Source organism: Suhomyces tanzawaensis, assembly GCF_001661415.1.
Source record: "Suhomyces tanzawaensis NRRL Y-17324 unplaced genomic scaffold CANTAscaffold_1, whole genome shotgun sequence".
Taxonomy (NCBI): Eukaryota; Fungi; Ascomycota; class Pichiomycetes; order Serinales; family Debaryomycetaceae; genus Suhomyces; species Suhomyces tanzawaensis.
This window is the reverse complement of record NW_017963636.1, coordinates 2164998-2184565: the sequence shown is the minus strand read 5'-3', so window position 1 is coordinate 2184565 and position 19568 is coordinate 2164998. Positions and strand designations below refer to the sequence as shown.

The following is a 19568-nucleotide window of genomic DNA, read 5'->3' as shown; positions in this document are numbered from 1 at the left end:
TTTTAACCAACTTGCGCAATAAATCAATATCAGACCACGATCGCTCCAGCAAAGCGTAGCTCGTGTTGAATTAGGGTATAAATACCAGCCTATTTGCCAACCGTAGCCATTCTTTTCAACTGGCTAAATTAATATATAATCTTGGTACTAGGTGTACCCATCCACGGATACTCGTGGAAAATCCAAACACCACCCAAAGGTTTTTTTATCCCTAGATTAGCGTTACTATTTTGTCGTATTACTGTCTATTTCATTATTGAATAATTTGTTCATCGTAGCCATAATTACCATTCTGTAGGACCGAGCATTACTCATCTCCAATACGTAATGAGGCGCACTCTTCACTCCTTTGTGTTCCTGTAAGCTGTGTTAGTACCACTATTATTCCTATTTACAATCCAGTTCTCTGCTTACATAACCATACCACCAGTCCTCCTCACAATTAATAATGGTGGAGTAATCTCGCTTCTCTCCATCACTACCACCACCAAAACACTCTCCACCACCATCTCCACCACCGAGCCGCTACCCTCCAGCACCGTAAATTCTCCCATAAATTCCCCGTAGTTTAGTCCCCACGCCCACACCGTCTCCCGCCCTCTCGCTACTACTCCTTCGATTTTCCAGTCTCATTTGTGCGATTCTACATCGCTCGCCGCGAACCAAAAAATTATCATCACCTCTCTTCCTCCACACTATTGAAGGCAGAAATGTCAGAATCGTTCAGTGAAGACGGGGCAAAAAACGCCAATGGCCACATCAATCCCGCCAGCCGCCCCCAAAATTCTCTGCCAGGGCCACACCAGCCTGCCGAATTTATTTCACAAATTAATCATTCCTCCAAAGATTCGCAGGGCGTTTCAGAACCCACAACAGCTGCCTCAAACGACGACACCACCACCACGCCTTCTGCTGGTGCCAGTGAGGGTCCCACGGAACTCAAGAGACCCAGTGTGGCTAAAACATCCAGCCAGCTGGAATTATCCGCTGATGGACATCGAGAAATACCCGCTGAAGACCATCGAGAAATCATTACTAGTCCTTCCAGGGAGGACTCCACGGAGCCGCGTGGCTCTAGCGCCCTGTTGGCGTCTCCCGAGGACGCTGCTCTCGTGTCAGAAATACCGTCGGAGTCTGCACCCGAAAATGGGTCTCCATTAATACCGTCATCCCAGCCGTCGTTGTCGGCTTCAACGACGCCTGTGCCTGCAGACGTCAGCACAGACGTATCTCCCGCCAAGAGCAACACCGAAAATTCGCCACCACCTCCCCCACTCCGGATCCCCAAGCTCAGCGGCGTCAAAATGCCTCCGTTGCCCTCCATAAACGGGTTGCCGCCCCCCTCCACCACCAGCTTGACAATCCCCAAGCTCTCGACGGGCCACCATGCAAAGATCCCGCCTGCTACAGTGCCTGATGCCCCTCCTCCGAAAAGAAAGGTCGGAAGACCCCCAGGAAGTGGAAAAAAACAGAAGAAGCAGGCTTTGGCCGCCAGAGCAGTCAAGTCAGAACGGCTAGCATCCAAGCTCAACCGCTCCTACAACGAGGAGTTGAACACGAGCCCACCACCCGATTTACCACCCCCGCCCAAAAGAAGAGGTCCTGGTAGACCTAGAAAAAACGAAAGAATCATCCGTGATCCTTCAAGGTTCGTAGAACCTCCATTGGCTGGTCCAACCGCTATGTATACCGGATTACCTTTGGAATCGGGTCCCACAGCAAAAATCAAAAAGGAATCATTGTGGCCCTCGAAATACACAAGGCGTCCCATCAAGGGAACAGGGCTTTACTCAAGAGAGGGCTCGCTGGTGGGTGACGACACTACAGAACAGGAAGAAGCGCTCAACCGCCAGCTCGTGCTGCATCTATCCGAAGATTTGACCAAGGAGAGTCTTGAAAGAACTCCGTTACCTTCAAAGAGACCATTGGAAGACCGTCCCACAACCCCAGAACCCGAAGACCCCAAGCAGGATGACGGCAAAGCCAAGCGCATTAAGATTATATCTCCTCGCAAGTCCATCACTAATTTAGCACCGTTGTCGTCCAACGCGGCCAAGGCTCCTCACCACGATACCGCCCCCAGAAGCAACGAGGAGTTTTGCTCTTCCTGTGGTGGTTCTGGAATATTCATTTGTTGTGAATCGTGCCCCAGATCGTTCCATTTCACCTGTTGTGACCCACCATTGGAGGACGCCCCAGAGGGTGAATGGTATTGCCGCGAGTGTCTTGCTGAAAGAACTCCTCTGTTGACTACAAAATGGAGCAATATTGGGATCTTCAGCGAGCTCATGAATCAACAGGAAGCTAGAAACCCAGTAGAATTTCAATTGCCAAAATTCTTAAGAGAAAAGACCTTTATTGGCGTGGAGACAAGTGATTCTGGTGACTACCACGACGAGTCCATGAAGCCAGACCTTCCACTTAAACCTAAGGATGGACAAATTCAAGGATATAACAAAGATGAGTCGCTCGAACTTGATGCATTGTATGACAAGGATGGAAACCCCCATCTTTGTCATAAATGTGGACTCTCTGGGCTCAACCATAAAACGTTGACCCAATGTGATTATTGTCCATTGGTATGGCACATTGACTGCTTATCCGAACCAATGTTTGGGCCCAAGACAATCGGAAGCAAGTGGAGATGTCCCAACCACGTGGAGAATGTCATTGACAACTTCATCACTCAGAAAGCATTGAAAGAGTTGGAAAACTTGGGTGAACGATTCAAGTTGAGAAACTTCAAAGACGCCAAAGTGATTGAACCAGCATTGAGAGCCCACTTCCTTAAAATCTCTTCATTGAGCAACATCGTGATTCAATATGATGATCAGCCAAATTTATTAAAGAATCCAAACCTACAAGATTATTTGAAGTATGAAAAAGAGGATTTCAACAGGCCCAAATATGAATATTTTGACAAGAACAAAAGTATTTACAAAGAATTCGAGGATACTCTTGATGACGAGGATCGTCACCCGCAGTACGCTGTACCCGATTTCTTCGAAAACTCTGTGGCCACTAACTTTGGGGTGACTTCTCGCCCATCCAGCAAAGCAAGCAAGATCTTATGTCTCACTTCTAAAGGAGAATCTGGTCAATCTTTTGTCTACAGGGTTCCAGAAAAGCTGATCCAGTTAGATTTTATTTCCAAAGCAAAACAAGAAACAGGAATCAAGCAAGAAGTATTAAACACGATTGAAGAGTATGATATGAAGAGTAGAATCGAGACTAATGAGGATGAAAGAAATTTAGTGGAAGGACTTTCTGAGTTGAAAAAAGATCGCATCAATTTGGAGGAGTTGGTGAGAGTGGCAATTGAAACCAAAAAGAAGGAGGACAAAGTTGAAATAAAGAAGGAGGAGTCTGCGGATAACGATCGAGTCTATGATGAGGAGATTGAGGATTTGAGAAAGATCAAGAAGTTGATTGGGCTCAAGGGAAAGGACGAGTTGTTGAAATTTTTAAGCTCATGATCATGTTACCATTGAAGTGAAATATATCAAAATTTGAAGTTCAATTGATTAACAGTCCAAATTCCAGGGGGAAGTGTGTGGAATACTAAACGGAAACCCGGGCAGTCGCCAATCATTGTCTACTTCAGCTCTTGTTAGACTGCAACCTCTTTTTTCACGATGTACAAGTCTACTACTGTAATATACCCCTGTGCTGTGAACCAGACACAGAAACCTGGCCACTGTCGACAGAATATCTATCCAAGCATCGTCGTGTACTATTATCGAGTCTCAAGATCTTGGTTTCCAACCAAAAATTATCCTACATTGGCCACTATTGCATAGTCTGTATTATATATGTACAAGTAGATTAATGTAAACTACACCTAGTAGTATGGATTTCTGTAGGCCAGCATCCCAAAATGTCTAGCTGTTCCTGCTTACGCAAAAAGATCGTCTTGTGGGGCCTTCAAAGTAGGAATCTCGGCTTCTGGAACGTTGACAGCGCCAGTGATCTTGACCAACTCGTCGAGAATAGCACTGCTATGCTTATTGGCACAATTGATTTCGAACTTTTCACTGTTGGAGCCGTGGACCACTATTTTAGCTGGACACTTTGCTACTTCTTCGGGGGTTTCAGCACTTATTCTGGTCATGACGAAAGGTAATTCGGAGTTGTGGAATTTCAAGGTGGGGAGGTTGTGTCTCCAAAACTTTCTCAACCCAACCGAAGGTCCGTGTATGTTCTTTTGGATCAAATAGAGTTCGACTTTGGCGAACTTCGACAGGTCGATTTTGTAGGCAGTTTCGGAGGTGCCGGCGATTTTGTTCAACCGAGCGATTTGCTTCAAGATTCTGGACGAAGGAAAGTCCTTAAACATCGAACTGGAACTCATGATGACTGGGGTGATGTGGTGACTGTAGCTAGCTATATTGAGTCTAGATGATAAAAAACTTTTCGGTACTGGCACGTCGTGCGACCAGCTTCAGTATCAACTGCGAGAAGGTAGTATGAAGAACGACTTCACGGTTGTGAGGATAATTGCCAGTGAGAAGTGCGTGTGAGAAGTGCAAGTAACAATACTCGTGTAATTGGTGCAAATCTGAAGATCGGGAGCACCAGATGGTCTGTAGATAGTGCACTTGGAGCGAAATCTGTGTCCACGATAATTCTGGTTCTTCGTTTAACTGGAGACAGAGTCTACAAGGACAACTACCAAAGATTCTGTTTATGTGTAAGAATGGCATGACTGTACCAAATGTTTTGTTTACTACATTGGAGGGACATGAAGGTTGTGACTTTCCTGAAAAACCAGATATAGGTGATTTTTCAAATGAATTTAACCTCGGAACAGTACACTATAAAATATGGCCAATTACTCGGTTCATTTAGCTACCAGGCACTGTAACAAAAAGGTTGGCCAGGCTGCAATTAATTACAATCGGTTCTGTCTGGGTGCAAGTAAATTTGTGGTGAGTAGGCATGGAATAGTTCAATCGTGCTAGTCTAGCACAAAATGAGATTAACTCAAGATCACAAGCGATGTAGTCTCTACAACTTGATTGTTCCCTTCTCTCCAACTACCGGGGCTTATTTAGTCCCAAACCAGCACTTCAATTACGCTAATATCCAAATAACAGACTGTAGCTTCATTATGAATTCACTTTTTGACACTATCAATCTTCGAAAGTGCTACTTAAAAGATGTCGCTAGAATTTGAAACTAGCACTTGGGCTTTCGAAAGAGTTCTCCAAATATTCATCCCACGAAATTAGCATTATATCACGCTAAATAACGATTAGTGCCATTTTTTCAGTTCAACCCGATATTCTTACAATATAGTCAAGTTTGATCTCCCGCCTACTATTTACCTGAGCACTATCCCAAGCTTCTTTGCTGACATCGTTAAAACATCCCCACTCCTCCAGGCCCATTTCCTCTTCTGGATCCCGTGGCTCACTTACTGTTTCCGGATTACATGTTCGTGTTTCTCGTTCCATTTGTACTCCCATTGGTGGCTCTTTTTGCACTCGCTATATATTTGATCATCATTCCTTTACACACTTGCCGCCAGTGAATATGGGTGCATTTCTTTATCGCTATAACAAACAGCTACGTGATGTTTCCGATGCCCTCATGGGGAACTACTTCGAGGCTGGACGTGACATCGTACTAGTAACTGGAGGGGTGTCTGGTTTGGGGCGAGAAATTGTGGGCAAATTTGCAGCCAAGAAAGCCAGGGTGATTGTGCTTGATATCCAGTCTCCAACGATGGAAGACCGGGTCGAAAACGTCCATTACTACCAGTGTGACGTTGGGAACCGAAATCAGCTCATTGAAATCCACAAGAAGGTGATCCAAGAGGTGGGCAAACCCACTGTGTTGATCAATAACGCCGGGATCGCTAGAGGCAAGAGCTTAGTCGAGCTCGAATACGCTGAAATAGAGCAGATGATCCACACCAACCTTCTTGCCAGTTTCTACACCATCAAGTTGCTACTTCCCGATATGCTCGAGCAAAAAAGAGGGTATATTGTCACCATTGCCTCTGTTTTGGGGTACATGTGTCCCGCAAGATTGAGCGTTTATGGCGCTTCAAAGTCGGGCCTCATTGCCCTCCACGAGGCGTTGACCTATGAGTTGGGTTCGCCTTCCTGGAACAAAACTGGAGTCAAGACGTTGTTGGTCTGCCCTGGTCAATTGAAAACAAACATGTTCGAGGGTGTAGTTACACCCACCAAGTTATTGGCTCCTGAACTAGACCCTGCATATGTGGCAGAGAGAATCTACTCGGCTATGGAGGTAGGTAGAAAGGGAGATATCAAATTGCCGCTATATGCCAACCTTATCCCTATATTTAGGGCTCTCCCTTGGTTTTTTGCCGATGGTGCTCGAAAATTATCTGGTATCGACAAAAGCGTGGCCAACTTCAAAGGAGTCCTCAACAGAGCCACAAACATTGTTAGTTTGGGCAGAAAGGTCAATGGACCCAGAGATACCGCAGATATCGCTGAATAATTAGATACTGGGACCCGAGGGTCGGATTAGCGAGCCAGGCTTTTCCATTGAGAAATAATCAACTGCTTTTATTTTGCAGGAATCCACATTTCGCTAGCCAAAAATGTAAAAGAAACTCCTCTTTGTGCCCATACTGGGCTAGTACGAATGACATTGTCACCAAGCTGCCCATGTTGCCAAAATGTGTGAAAAATCGCCAAAAACCTTGAGTACTTACCTAACCTTCAAAGAAGTTGGATTAGGGCTGAGTTCAGAATTTATCCACGAGCAGACAAGCACCAATAGAGCTGACATTAGACAACATTGCCTCAAAACATCTCGTCTAACCCCTTAATCAAGTCACTTACACCGAAGTTTCTGGCAGTCCAGACACTTGCCGTTGCATCGTCCTCATTGATCTCTATCAGTTTCTTGTGGATCTCGAAATTGAAGCGCTCGCCTCGATTCTTCCAGAAAGCAGTCCCCAATTTGGCAAGACTGATGTAAATCTTTTCAATTGGGGCGTTGTGGAAAAAGGAACTCAAGTCCTCTTCTGCAAATGTGATCACCAATGAGTTCTCAGCAGTGAGGGAGACTTCCTGATGGCGGTTGGGTGGGATGTCGGATAGAATCAATTCTAGTCGTTGGTATTTTGGATCAGTCAATTTTAAATCTGACCGATATGACTTTGTACAGATATGCGTCCAATCCACGGGTATGCTTCCGACCACGTAGGCTGGAGTTCTGATGACTACGTTTTCACCAATATTTTTGCCGTCTCTGTTGAGTTTTCCAAAGATAGAATTTGTACGCAGATCAGATTGCACTGGTTGACGAGGTGTAGGGCTGTGAACCTCATCGGGCACGTAGTCTTCTGGGAACTCCAGATCGGTGATCACTGTGTTGTTCGTCTCACGCTTTACCTGTGCAGCGAGTGTGTCTCTATTGTTGGAAGAGTTGGACGACGAGTACGAGGTGGAAACCTGGGAAGGTTTATGGAGAGCTGTGGCTTGCGAGTAAAACTCTTGCGAGCTTTCGCCTGAGTCGACAGGCTGGGAGAAATCGTTGATTGGCGCTCTCTGGGAGCTGGCTGGCGACTGGACGGTGCGGTAGTTCTGGGTATCGATTGTGTTGTTGATAGCCTCAGCACGATAATGCTGAGTGTCTCTGACCACGGGCATTTCGGTTTGGCGCTTCAATTGGTTCAAGAACTCGGCTGGAATGAGCTTAGAGGGAAGGTTTCCAAGGTCGTCGAAGAATTCCCGGGGAAGGTGTTGCACCATCCTGGCGTAGAATTCTCTCAACCGTTCACAGTCGTCGTTATTCTTGTCGACGATGGCTATGGTGTTGCACCGGCCCTGGAGCTGGTTGTTGTAGAGCCTGAAGTCCACGTTGAGCTTCAAGATCACGAGGTTGTTCAAAAGCATCTTTTTACATCCTCTGGCGTTCTCGTCGTATCTGATCTGGTTGAAGCGATTGCGGGACATTTGATCGTACTCCACAAGCACTGGCGTCAACTTGTTGCGGAACGCACTGACATTGAGGGTCTGGTCGTCGTCGATGTTGTACTCGGAAATGGTGATGGGCTTTTGGAAGTTTCGAAGCCTTGAGTTTCGCGAGAAGTCAGTAACGTGGAGAATATCTGGGGTGTTGCCCTTGTCATAATGGTCCAAACGAAGGGCGATGCAGAAGATTGTGGCCTGGTAGTTGTCAATATCCTTGTGGGTCAACTTGCTGATGGGCAACGTGCCCAAGTCTGGTTTGTGAGGCATGGTGGAGAGTATTACGCGTTATTTACTGAATCGATATGCGAAAGCCATCTGATTATTTGAATGAATATACGCGAGACGATGGCTGTCTCTCAGCTAGCATTGGTGGTAGCTACAGTAAGGAGCGATTGTTGGGGGCTGTAGTCAGTAAGATGCGGTGAATAGTGAAATCTTATCTGTGAGGAATTTTAGTGGTTTCTGTGGAGTTGAGATGAATGTTCGAGCAGAGCCATTGGATGCTCTGTGAAGTATAGCGAATTCTGTCGAGCTATGGGAAATGAAATCACTTTGAATAGAGAATCCTATGAATTGTAAGAACAGTTAATTGCAGTTAGTTGCAGTATTGGTTTCTTCTGATTATCCGCATCTACAATACCACAACTTCTGAAAAGTGTGGAATATCTGCTCTAAGTTGGCAATTATACATTTCCATTTTGCAGTTCTACAATCATGCTTAAAACAACCGCAGACGTCTGAAATTTTTTGGTTAATTGATCGAGTATTCCACTTCTGAACTATCCACTATTGGCTCAATCTACAGAACCACTTCATACTTTGATACACCAAAGTGAAAAACGCTAACTTCTGTAACCTCCCATTTAGTTTATTCAAGGAAGGTATTTGTATAACCAGCACTACTATTGTCGGGGAATATTCGAATACTTGTATTAGGAGTCTTTCTAACTTCTGATAATAAGCAGTTGACCTACTAAAGCTGTCAATTTCGTGTTTGGGGATCTTGAGCTTGATCCTAGCTTCTATAGTCACCGTTGATGGTGACGTACTCGTGCGAGAAGTCACAGGTCCAGATGTTGGCCTCCTGGCCGCCACCGGTGCCCAAGTCGATTTCAATCACCAAGTCCTCTTTTTTCAAAAGCTCCAGAGCCCTTTCTTCATCAACCACTTCTGGCTCACCGCCCACAAGCAACTTCAATGCAGGCGAACCGTCAGTGGCAATGAAGGAGACGTCAGTTTTGGCGGGAATCACCGAGTCTTCCGAAGCCACGTCCGAGTATCCAATGGCACACAAGATTCTGCCCCAGTTGGCGTCCTGGCCGTACATGGCGGTCTTGAACAATGATGAGTTGGCTACCGAGCTGGCAATGGCTTTGGCGTCTGCGTACGAAAGAGCGTCCTTCACGTTGATGGTGATGAACTTTGTGGCACCCTCTCCGTCTCTGACCACCAATTGCGCCAACTGCTGGGCAAACCCGGTGATTTCCGCCTGGAGGGCTGCAAATGACTGGGCGCTCTCGGCAGTGTTGTCTATTACTGGTCCTCCAGCAGCTCCGTTGGCCACAGCCACGATGGTGTCGTTGGTTGACATGTCTCCATCCACGGTGATGCTGTTGAATGACCGCTCAGTGGAGTGTCTCAAAATCTGTTGCAAAGCGCTGGCAGTCACTGGCGCGTCGGTGACGAAGAATCCCAATAAGGTGGCCATGTTGGGACAAATCATGCCTGCACCCTTGGCCAACCCTGCCAAGGTGTAGGTGTGGTTGTTCAACGAGAACTGCTTGGTCACCAACTTGGGGAAGGTGTCTGTGGTGCAGATGGCAGTGGCACAGTCCACCCAGTGTTGGTGGGTGTTGCCCAAGTGGCTAAGCGCCAACTTGGGAATGCCAGCAAGAATGTTGTCAATGGGCAAAGTGTTACCAATGACACCAGTCGACATCACCAACGTGGAGTTGGCAGGGTTTTCCAACACGGCGTCTGTGATTTTGACCATGTCCTGGGCATCTTTGAGGCCCTGGGCACCTGTGACTGCGTTGGCGTTACCACTGTTGATCACAAGCGAGTTGATGCCCTCACCGCCCGTCTCCTTCAAGATCCGCGACGACACCTGGACTGGAGCAGCCTTGAACTTGTTTTTGGTGAACACACCAGCCGCAACTGCGCCCTTGCCGTGTTCGTTCTTGAGCACTGCCAAGTCAAACGACTTGCCATCTTTCTTAACGCCAGCGTGGATTCCTCCCACGACAAAGCCCTTGGGGTAGACTCCCGACTTAGGCACGAATCTCTCGGCCTTGGAAAGGTATCTTATGGGGATGAAACGGGTCATGGTGGTGTTTCTGGTGGTGAAAAGAACGAGATACGATTCCGAGATTCTCTCACGCGCTGAGTCAGGGCGATAGCGAGTGGTTGGCGTGTGGGAACAGACAGAAAAGGGTGCTGGTGGCTGGTAGTAAGGATGCTACAACTATGGAGACTTTCTTGAGCCGCAATGCTGTGTTTGGCGGGCACGATCCTCTCCTTAGAGTGGTGAGATCGGGCCTGGGGAACCCATCCGTAGAATTACCCTAAACGTCGCTATTGGCTAGCCGCGGTGTGCTGGTGGTGTGCGGCGCACCGATGGAGGTGGTACCATCACGAGAAAGGCAATACAATGATCCTCTCTAGATTTAGAGCATCCAAAGGGCGTGTGGAGCATGTATGGGACGGAGAGATGACTTAGGTACCAGGGGGAACAGATTCCCCTTTCTTGTTATTCCTTCTTAGAAATGTCGTCTTCGAGTATCCAGAAATTTCAATCTCTATCTTCTTGCTATTGTGTACCCCTCCAAGAAGCACGAAAAATGCTGGGAAGGGTCTTAAGTCAGCACTCACAGTGTATCTTGCTCCCCGTATTTAACTCTACTCCGTCTTGTTCTTGCATTTATTAAATTCATTCTTACAGTTAGCTCTTACGAAATCACCTTCTTGAGATATCCTCCACATTCTTTACTTCTTGGATGAAACTTTGCGTTATCGCTCTTACCGGTAATCCTGATCTCCATGTCACCAATAGTAAAAACTCCATGAATTCTTCAAATTTCGGGTCATGAACGTTCCTTTACCTAAGTAAAAAGACTGTAGTTCACACACACAACTATACGTCATATTCCTTGACTCCTACCTATCTCTTTACGATTTGGTTGTTTGGTGGCCAGTTTCTGTAACAAAGTAGCAAACACCTCATTTTAAGCTAATAATCCAAGAAAGCCACGGATTGAATAAACCAGCTCTATATGAAACACAATAGACTCTTGGGAACTGATATTTATAGCTTTTATTCCGCTGGTCACTCCCTAATGAATCACCTTTCCCAGAAAGTGTTTACAAGTGGAACACTAAAGCTCCTGTTTTTTTTTTTGATTTTGAATAAAATAAAAACAGCAAAGTTGCCGGCATCCATTCACTCCAAAAGAATTTGGAGGAAAATCTACTGGACCTTGACACTCATGAAACTAGTCTCATTGACCATAGATGAATCCATAAAGGAAGCACCATTACTAGAAGTTCTGTAGGTCTGAGAATCTGCAAAAAAAGCATTAAAAGACTAGATTATCCCTTACTGTCTTGTAGTTGTGGTTGAGTTGTGGTATGTAGTTTCTCCGTGAATTCAGTCAAAGGAGTTCGAGATTTCTCTACTTGAGATTTTAGAATAGTACCCTTCAACCGATAAGAATTAGTGATAGATCAGCTCTGGTGTACAATCTCCACCTTCCAAGGCGTGCTGCGGATTAGTGTACAACTTCCAGCAAATGATTTGTAACGATATTATCATTTTTATACTCAAAATTTTGTTTCTGAGTAAGTTTGATAGTAGTCACTTGAATGAACCTACCATCTACATTCTTAGTATTGGCAAATGTTCACTCGCCTCTAGACTTCATCAGAACTAGTGTTTAAATCTTAGTAAACATCATCTGGTCTACAGAACGTGTCACGTGATGATATTTCGCAGCCACTGGCAAGAGCGATATCGATCATGGAGTATGTATTTTACATGTTTGAGCTTACTACACAGACTAATTGGGCTTAAATAGATGTAAAAGAAGTAGCCGATCAATTAATTCTATTCTTTGTGACTGTAAGATATAAAACTCCTCACCAGAGTTGTCAATCCGTAGTATCTCTATTTGTGACCACATTTTGCAACTTTCTGTTTGTATAAATTTTGCCTCGCCTTACTAGAGATTTAGATTCATTTCTTCACACTATCTTCAGTAATAAATTAGAACAAGCTCAAGTAAGAAGTCTACGAATTCAACAAACCGATTACTCAAGCATGTTCCGTTACCATCTTTCCAGGCATAAGGCAATTGTCCATGGCCAAAAGAAAGATGAAGGCCCGTTTGTGGCAGTTCCTGAGAACCATTTGGCCGTCGATAAATTAATCCCAGGCGAAACTCATGAGTTCCCAAAAGACTCAATATCTAACAAGGAGATAATTAACGATGAAAATACTCTTGGAAAGCGTGGATCAAAAAGAAGACTCAGTCTTACCAGAATGAAGCAAGCTTTCAGAAGAAAATGTTCAAAACTGAAAGCTGATAGCTTGAGAAGATGGAAAGCAATCTTTTCAAAAAGCAAAGATTCTGATATTAATCTGCAAGAGTCTTCACCATTATCTTCTCAATTTTCTAATGAAAGAGGTATTGCATCCACAAACACCTCTGTTGCTCCAGCTAAATCTTCTATGTCAATCCTGGAAAACATTCCGGTCTCTGATACTTCTAAAGGAAACCGCTCGAACGAAAGTTCAGAATCTATCCATATTGTTGACATATCTTCGTTTTTCTCTTTTGACTTAGGACCAGAAATTAACCCACCTGCTGAAACCTCTTCGCTATTCTCGTTTGACTTAGGACCAGAGGTTGTTCAAGTTGCAAATGTTTCTGATCGTTTTCCGAGGTTAGTACCAAACGCCCAAGCTGCTGTGACTTCCGAAAGTGCAACGAAGCGAAGTGAGACTGATCTCAAGAGGATAAGGAGCGAGTTGGTGATACTTCAAAAAGATTACAAAGAGGAATTCGGTTGCTTGGGTCTCATTGTCAAATCTGATGACCCTTATTTCCTTTTCTTTGAGGAACAGATCTGGGAACTTGAACTCCAGATCCGTGCAATCGATTCCGAGATATACGAAGGCAAAGATCTCCCTGACACTCTCTATGATGATCAGAAGGTAGCGCGAAACCAACCTGAGCAAATTGAGGAAGGTGGCCCATCTGTGGCCGTTCCCAGTAAAACATACGAGGAGTTGGCTACTTACCATGATTGGGAAGAATGGTGGTTTGACAACTGCTTTTCCAAAAGATCCATGAGCGAGTTGATAAAACTACGCGAGATTTGGGCAGAAAAGCTAGAGATCTTGAAACAACACGGGTATGAAGATACCCCATTTTCCCGCTCTCTTAACGAACGCAAGCTGGCTCTTGACTTCCTGATAGTTGAAATCAAATCCAAACTTGTGAGAAGAAAGAAAGCTTGGGAACTAGGAGATAAGCAAATTGTTCATACCCTTGACAAAAGTCCAGAACCACCAGCTAATTCAGCAAAAAATACAAGAGTTGGTAGCAGATGTTGATGCTTAGTCTCAAAACAACACATTGAGTGCTGCTACTGCTGCTGCTTCTTTTGTGTTTGTATCTGCTCTTCCTGGTATGCATAAGGATTCAATGCTGGTAAGGGTAGATGGTCACCGTTATGTCTGCCTTGGAAGAAATTCTCTACAATTCGCTACATGCAGAGTTACACTAGGAATTGGGGGATTCCTAACTGTGTAATGCCATTTTGCATGACGAACGAGCAGTGTTCTGTGGGTAGGTTTATTGGGGACGTACATCTTACTGGTACAGAATCTCCAGGGACACAAACACCATGATATTTTTTTATTGGGCGTTTTTCAAGGATATGGTTTAGTTTCACTTATGTTTATGGTATTTAATGTTGTTAAAGGTTATTGTATGGTCGCTACAAGTTATGGATAGCTGATAATATGTTTAGGGTTTATGTTCTTGATGTTTAGTTGCTACGAATAAAAAATTATGTTTCAAGTGTAGGGCTATCGAACCGATCGGCTATTTAGCTAGGATTTTGGGGGACCTTGACTCCAATATTCAAGAATGCCCTGAATGCATTGTTTCTGGTCTATTCATACCACCTAATGGCAACATGTATAGCTCATTTTCATTCTGGATGGCTATTGGTCCAGAGTATTGTGATGCTGTTGTTGGTTTAGTACAATATTGAGTCTTACGTTCGCTTGCTCAACAGACTAGAAATTGTGTACTTCCTGTGTTCTTAGATCCAGATGAAGTGTGGATGTCAAATCCACCTTCTTATCCTTGAATCTTGTTCAGAGGGCAATTTGGTTATCCTACGGCCAAACTCTAGCTACTCCACTAGATTCTTGTACATTATTTTCTATTCTGTTTTCAAGTGGTAGCGCCTATTTTCGATCTCCGAGTCTATACTATTGATCTCAGCGGTCCCGTGACATAAATCATCACCACTCTACCAGATGAAGCATGGCATTTAAAGATGGTTACACTCTAGCCATACGATCTCCGATCCGCTACGGCACACAGCATTTCTACTCGCCTGTGGCACGCCCCACAGATATCAAACAGAGACTCTTAATGCGTTCCCTAAACTCATCAAGACACATCCATCTAGACACCATTAACCGCCACTACGCCCGTTTGAGTCCCTTTCGCTCTATCACGTCGTCCAGCACGTCACACATCCATACTACATGGTTCTCCAACACCATTTACTCCAGAAGAGTGCGATATACCTCCACGTCATCGCCCCAGGAGAACCCATCGTCATTACTCAACAGAGCCACCCAGGTGCTAGACATATCGCCATTGTCCCTCCATCGAGAATCCAATCCGTCTAGAAGTGTTGGTGCCACCACCTCCATACGGATAAACCAATTCTTCCAATCAATCATCGTCAACGACTTCAACCGTTCTAGGGACATTTTGAACAAACTTGGTCAGCACATCAATGTACAATACTACAAGGCATCTTCGTCAAGCCTGGTTCTCGAACAAATAGACAACTACTACTCGTGCTTTTTAATTCTCCTCACCAGTCAAAAGTGCTGCATCCAGGACATTAAATTATTAACCGATGACTTCAGGGCCATCGACAGAGGCTTGTCCAAACTACAAACTAGCAGCGGGATATCCGAAAACAAGAGGGAAATTCAAAACATGCTAATTGTCAAACTGGTCCAATGTTTCCAGGAGTTCACAGAGGTAAAGAAGACAAATGAAAGAATCATGAAGGCATCCATTGCGAAATTCATCAAGCTGCTCATGAAAGAATTCCAAGTCAAACCCGAAATCATCATAAATCACAAGGACATCAACTATCAAGCCTTTGAGGAAATATGCAAAATGGTCAAAATAAAAACGCTGCCCTCCAGTCCTCACACAGTTGAGCCACTGCATCACTTCCACGATTCGTCCATCGATTCGTTTAAGGATAGCAACGGGTTCATCAGTTTAACTGGGTTGTGCTCCTATATTTGTTCCAAGAGGTTTGACATCTATGGCCCTGGAAAGATGTACCAGATCTATGACACTTTAACATCACAAGAACAACTAGAATTCATGCAGAAATACCAAGCTTTTTGCCACGCGAAACAGCTCAATGTAGAATCATATTGCTTGGATCTAGTCGAGGATATAGATGCTCATAAAAAACCTGAAGACGCTAGCATTCACAAATTTAGAAGTGAGAACTCGGAATTCCTTTACGAATGGTTCACAGCAAGTGTTGCTGAGATAAACACTTTGGCCAAAAAACTTCTGAACCATCCTGATTTACAGTCTTTAAGTGAAGACGAACGGGTACTTGCGAAATATTTTGTACATTGGAACCTCATCCCAAAGAATGCATTAATAACCCTAATTTTATCAAAGCTTCTAACGGCCACATTGGCCTCACCTCAAGAATATGTCAGATTGGCGGAGCTAGTAAAGCAAATTTCTGCTTCTTTCAAAAGGTTAGTCTACAAGGAGCCATCATACAAATTGATACGAAACGAGGTTCTTAAGCGGTTTGATGAAGACGAAGATGGTATTATACTTTTCACTTCATTGTTGAAAATTGTTATGAATAAGTGCAAACTTAAGTTACTGGCAAAAGATCGGAATGTGATGAAAGAAGTTCTATTATTGGGTGGACAATCGCAGTATTTGCAACCAGACCAAGACGATAATGCTTTCAAATACTCTCTTATTCGTTTAGAACGAACTAAACTCCTAGGTGTTATCACAATCCATCCTTATCTTTTCCAAAAACTAAAGACATACGATTCATTGACATTCAACAGATCGTTGTACTTACCAATGCTTTGCACTCCCAAGCCATGGGTTAGCCCAACCGACGGCGGCTACCTCAAAGACCTCAAACCAATAGTCACCTCAAATGATATTAACTCGTGTTTGGCTTATTTGAACAAGGCCCACCAGACAGGACAATTAAGCTCTCTATACGAGGGACTAAATACGCTAAGTCTGAATGCATGGGCCATCAATTCCAAAGTATTAGAGATTTATAACGATGCCATGGAATCTGAGATGGGATTCTTGAAGATTCCAGCGAAGATAGCTGCATTATCCGAGGAGCAAGATGATTATCACGATCTCAAGGGTCTCCGTATCCAATACAACATGATTCAACTAATTGCAAACTCGTTTGACGAAAATGGGGATATGTTTTATTTGCCCCATGGTGTTGATTTTAGAGGCAGGGCCTATCCAATGGTGTCTGAGCTCTCCCATTACCAGCAGGACTCAGTCCGAGGGTTAATGATGTTTTGGCACAGTAAACCTTTGGGAACCAATGGCTTCGATTGGATCAAATACCAGTTGGTAGGCGTATCTGGTCAGGATAAGTTGACCATGGAACAAAGACTTGTCTACTTTGACCAGCATCTAGATCTCATTCTCGACTCTGCTAGAAACCCCTTGGACGGAAAAATGTGGTGGAAGTCAGCAGAAAAGCCATGGCAGACCTTGGCACTTTGTATTGAGGTAGACAATATTGTCCAGTACGGGAAAACTGGGAAAATAGAAGACTATAGGTCGAGAATTCCTATCCACCAAGATGGTTCTTGTAACGGACTTCAGCATTACGCTGCTTTGGGGGCAGACAGAGAAGGTGGATTGTCGGTGAATCTTCTTCCGTTAGCAGACAACCGCAGAGGTGATGTTTATGCTAAAGTGTTGGAAATAGTCGAGAGAAAAGTGGCAAGTGATGCAAAAAGCGGTACAGAAATAGCAAGGGTTGCTAGCTTAATATTATCGCGGAAGCTCATCAAACAAACAGTGATGACAACAGTTTATGGGGTTACCAATTACGGAGGGGCTGCTCAAATTGAGCAAAGGATAAAGGAACTCGTGGAAGATATCACAATTCGGAGTGAGGGAATTCAAGATACTTCCATTTTTGTTGATAATCAAAGAAGGCTAGCAATTTACCTTTCAGGAATTGTATTGGACTCGGTATCAGAATTATTCGCTGGGGCTAAGCTTATCCAAGATTGGCTACTTGAAAATTGCTACAGAATTATCAACTCGTTCGACCTTGAAACTGTGGAACATTTCCTGGGTGAAGACACAGATTTTATGGGGTCCAATTCGTACAAACCCATGATGTGGACCTCATTGTCAGGATTCCCAGTGGTACAGCTTTACAAGCACACCAAGTTTTCCCTTATTCCCACCACATTGCAGAGTGTAAAAATTAATAGGCCTACGGAAATTGCTCCAATCAATAAGAAAAAGCAGTTGAATGCGATTGCCCCCAATTTCATCCATTCATTAGACTCTATCCACATGTTCATGACTGCCGTTTCTTCAAGACTACACTCCATTGGATTTGTATCAGTTCATGATTCATTTTGGACCTATCCATGTGATGTGGAAGTGTTGTCCAAGATTCTTCGAGAGGAATTTGTTCGATTGCATTCTTCAGACATTATTGAGAATTTACGGGCGGACATGTTGTACACCACGAAAATGTCGTTCCAATTGGTGTGGATAGAGAATATCAATAATAAAGAGTTGATCAGTGCAATTCTTGAATACCGGAGTAAACACACCTCTAAGTCAATGGCATACATATTGAGGCAAGAATTGCAGGAGCTCACTGAAGGATCATCAAGAATAGCACATCTAATAAAGGAGTACGAGCCACAACTATTCATCAAGTCCAAATCGGGAAGATCCCTTGAATCATACACATCCAGAATCAACCTGGACAGAAGAGTCCGCAAGTATGAAACCAAAAAATTCACACCCGTTTTAGTACCAGTTCAAATTCTAGAGTGTCCACCAAGAGGAGACTTGGACATTAAAGAGGTCCTAGCAAGTAGATACTTCTTCTCGTGAAGAAAAAAGTGGTAGATCAGGGAACGTTATCTTGAAGTATGTACCCATGGTACATAAACTACCGAGTTATGTGGAATTGAACTCAAAACCACCTACCAATAAATCCGTTTAGCTCTCATTTATCATTTTCTCCAACTTTCCAAATATACGATCGCGATGAATAGCCATAGGATCATGCTCGTCGGACTCGAAGAACTTGTTCCTCTTGAAATCTGTGTCATCAAAATTGTCCTCGGCCAAGTAGGATCCCTCATAGTCATAGTCGTAGTCATCTTCATTCAATTCGTTTGCGAGTTCTGCCTCGTCGTCAACTATTTCGTGGCTGTCGCTGTATACACCGGCATCCTCATCACTGGGGTAGTCATTTTGATAGAAGTCCTCGGCATTGGAGTCTTCGTCGTCAGACAAGACTACAGGTTTATTGTCTTCTTCGTCGGACACATACAACAGGTCTTCATCATCAAAGAAGCGAATGTACCCAATCTGAGCCTGTGGATGGTTTGCAGTGGTCATTGGCTCATTATTGGACAACAAGTACACGTCATAGACGTAGTCTGAGTCTTCCTGGACTCCAGAAGGCTCGCTGCCCTCATTTTCTGGTACCTTGTTTCTAATTCTCTTTTTGCGACGGCTTCCGTTCTCGTCCTCGTTGACATTGAGGTATGAGTTAACCATATCCGAGAGCTCATTGGGGATCTCGGCATCTTCTTGGCTCTGGTTTTGAGGGATGATGAACTTCCTCTTTCTTGACTTGCGAACAGGAGCAGAGCTATCGTCGTCTTCCTCGCCTCCTGCCACCCTAAGAACCGAGTCAATCACCGATTGCTCTTCGCCCGTGGTCAACGCATCGGTTCTCGACAACTTGTAGAAGCGTTTGGCAACCTCATTAGGTGACGGTGGTCTTGGGGTGTGCACTGGTGATGTGTATCTGGAGGCGATCGGCGTGGATGGTTTTGATCTCTTGGGGTCTCTTCCTTCCAAGATCAATGCCTGGAGCGGGTCTTGTGTCCTCTTCCGCTTGATACGGAGGATTTGTGGTGGCTGGTCCATGGCGTGGGGTGTGGAAGTAGGAGGTTGTTTCTCCACAAAAGTTAGAGTGCTGCTTACGTAAGCGGTCATGTCAGCCGCCCGTTCGTTTACTGTGTATATTGATGCAAAGAGCAGTTGGCTC

At 44.5% G+C, this 19568-nt stretch overlaps 7 protein-coding genes across 7 annotated transcripts; 3 read left to right on the top strand and 4 right to left on the bottom strand.

Moving 5' to 3' along the window:
• Nucleotides 1–1649: 1649 nt before the first annotated feature.
• Nucleotides 1650–3476, top strand: CANTADRAFT_34256 (uncharacterized protein; the record flags this gene model as incomplete). Its single annotated transcript, XM_020208580.2, has 1 exon — nucleotides 1650–3476. A coding segment is annotated over one exon (1827 nt), but the record flags the coding sequence as incomplete, so codon positions are not given.
• A 437-nt stretch (nucleotides 3477–3913) lies between these two features.
• On the bottom strand, nucleotides 3914–4345 carry CANTADRAFT_31941 (mitochondrial 54S ribosomal protein mL61; the record flags this gene model as incomplete). Its single annotated transcript, XM_020208422.1, has 1 exon — nucleotides 3914–4345. A coding segment is annotated over one exon (432 nt), but the record flags the coding sequence as incomplete, so codon positions are not given.
• Nucleotides 4346–5535: 1190 nt separating this feature from the next.
• On the top strand, nucleotides 5536–6474 carry CANTADRAFT_88194 (short-chain dehydrogenase/reductase; the record flags this gene model as incomplete). The annotated part of the gene is made up of 1 exon (XM_020211429.1): nucleotides 5536–6474. One exon carries the CDS (start codon nucleotides 5536–5538, stop codon nucleotides 6472–6474), a length of 939 nt encoding a protein of 312 aa, XP_020067400.1.
• A 308-nt stretch (nucleotides 6475–6782) lies between these two features.
• Nucleotides 6783–8225, bottom strand: CDC13 (Cdc13p; the record flags this gene model as incomplete). The annotated part of the gene is made up of 1 exon (XM_020208929.1): nucleotides 6783–8225. The coding sequence occupies one exon, from the start codon at nucleotides 8223–8225 to the stop codon at nucleotides 6783–6785; it is 1443 nt and encodes a 480-aa protein (XP_020067399.1).
• Nucleotides 8226–8841: 616 nt separating this feature from the next.
• ECM42 (glutamate N-acetyltransferase) lies at nucleotides 8842–10503 on the bottom strand. The gene has a single exon (XM_020206280.1). It carries the CDS (start codon nucleotides 10282–10284, stop codon nucleotides 8974–8976), a length of 1311 nt encoding a protein of 436 aa, XP_020067398.1. The 5' UTR covers nucleotides 10285–10503; the 3' UTR covers nucleotides 8842–8973.
• Nucleotides 10504–12273: 1770 nt separating this feature from the next.
• Nucleotides 12274–18397, top strand: CANTADRAFT_4293 (uncharacterized protein; the record flags this gene model as incomplete). Its single annotated transcript, XM_020208928.1, has 2 exons — nucleotides 12274–13516; nucleotides 14664–18397. 2 exons carry the CDS (start codon nucleotides 12274–12276, stop codon nucleotides 18395–18397), a joined length of 4977 nt encoding a protein of 1658 aa, XP_020067397.1.
• Nucleotides 18398–18505: 108 nt separating this feature from the next.
• On the bottom strand, nucleotides 18506–19447 carry CANTADRAFT_44765 (uncharacterized protein; the record flags this gene model as incomplete). Its single annotated transcript, XM_020209144.1, has 1 exon — nucleotides 18506–19447. One exon carries the CDS (start codon nucleotides 19445–19447, stop codon nucleotides 18506–18508), a length of 942 nt encoding a protein of 313 aa, XP_020067396.1.
• Between the last annotated feature and the right edge of the window lie 121 nt (nucleotides 19448–19568).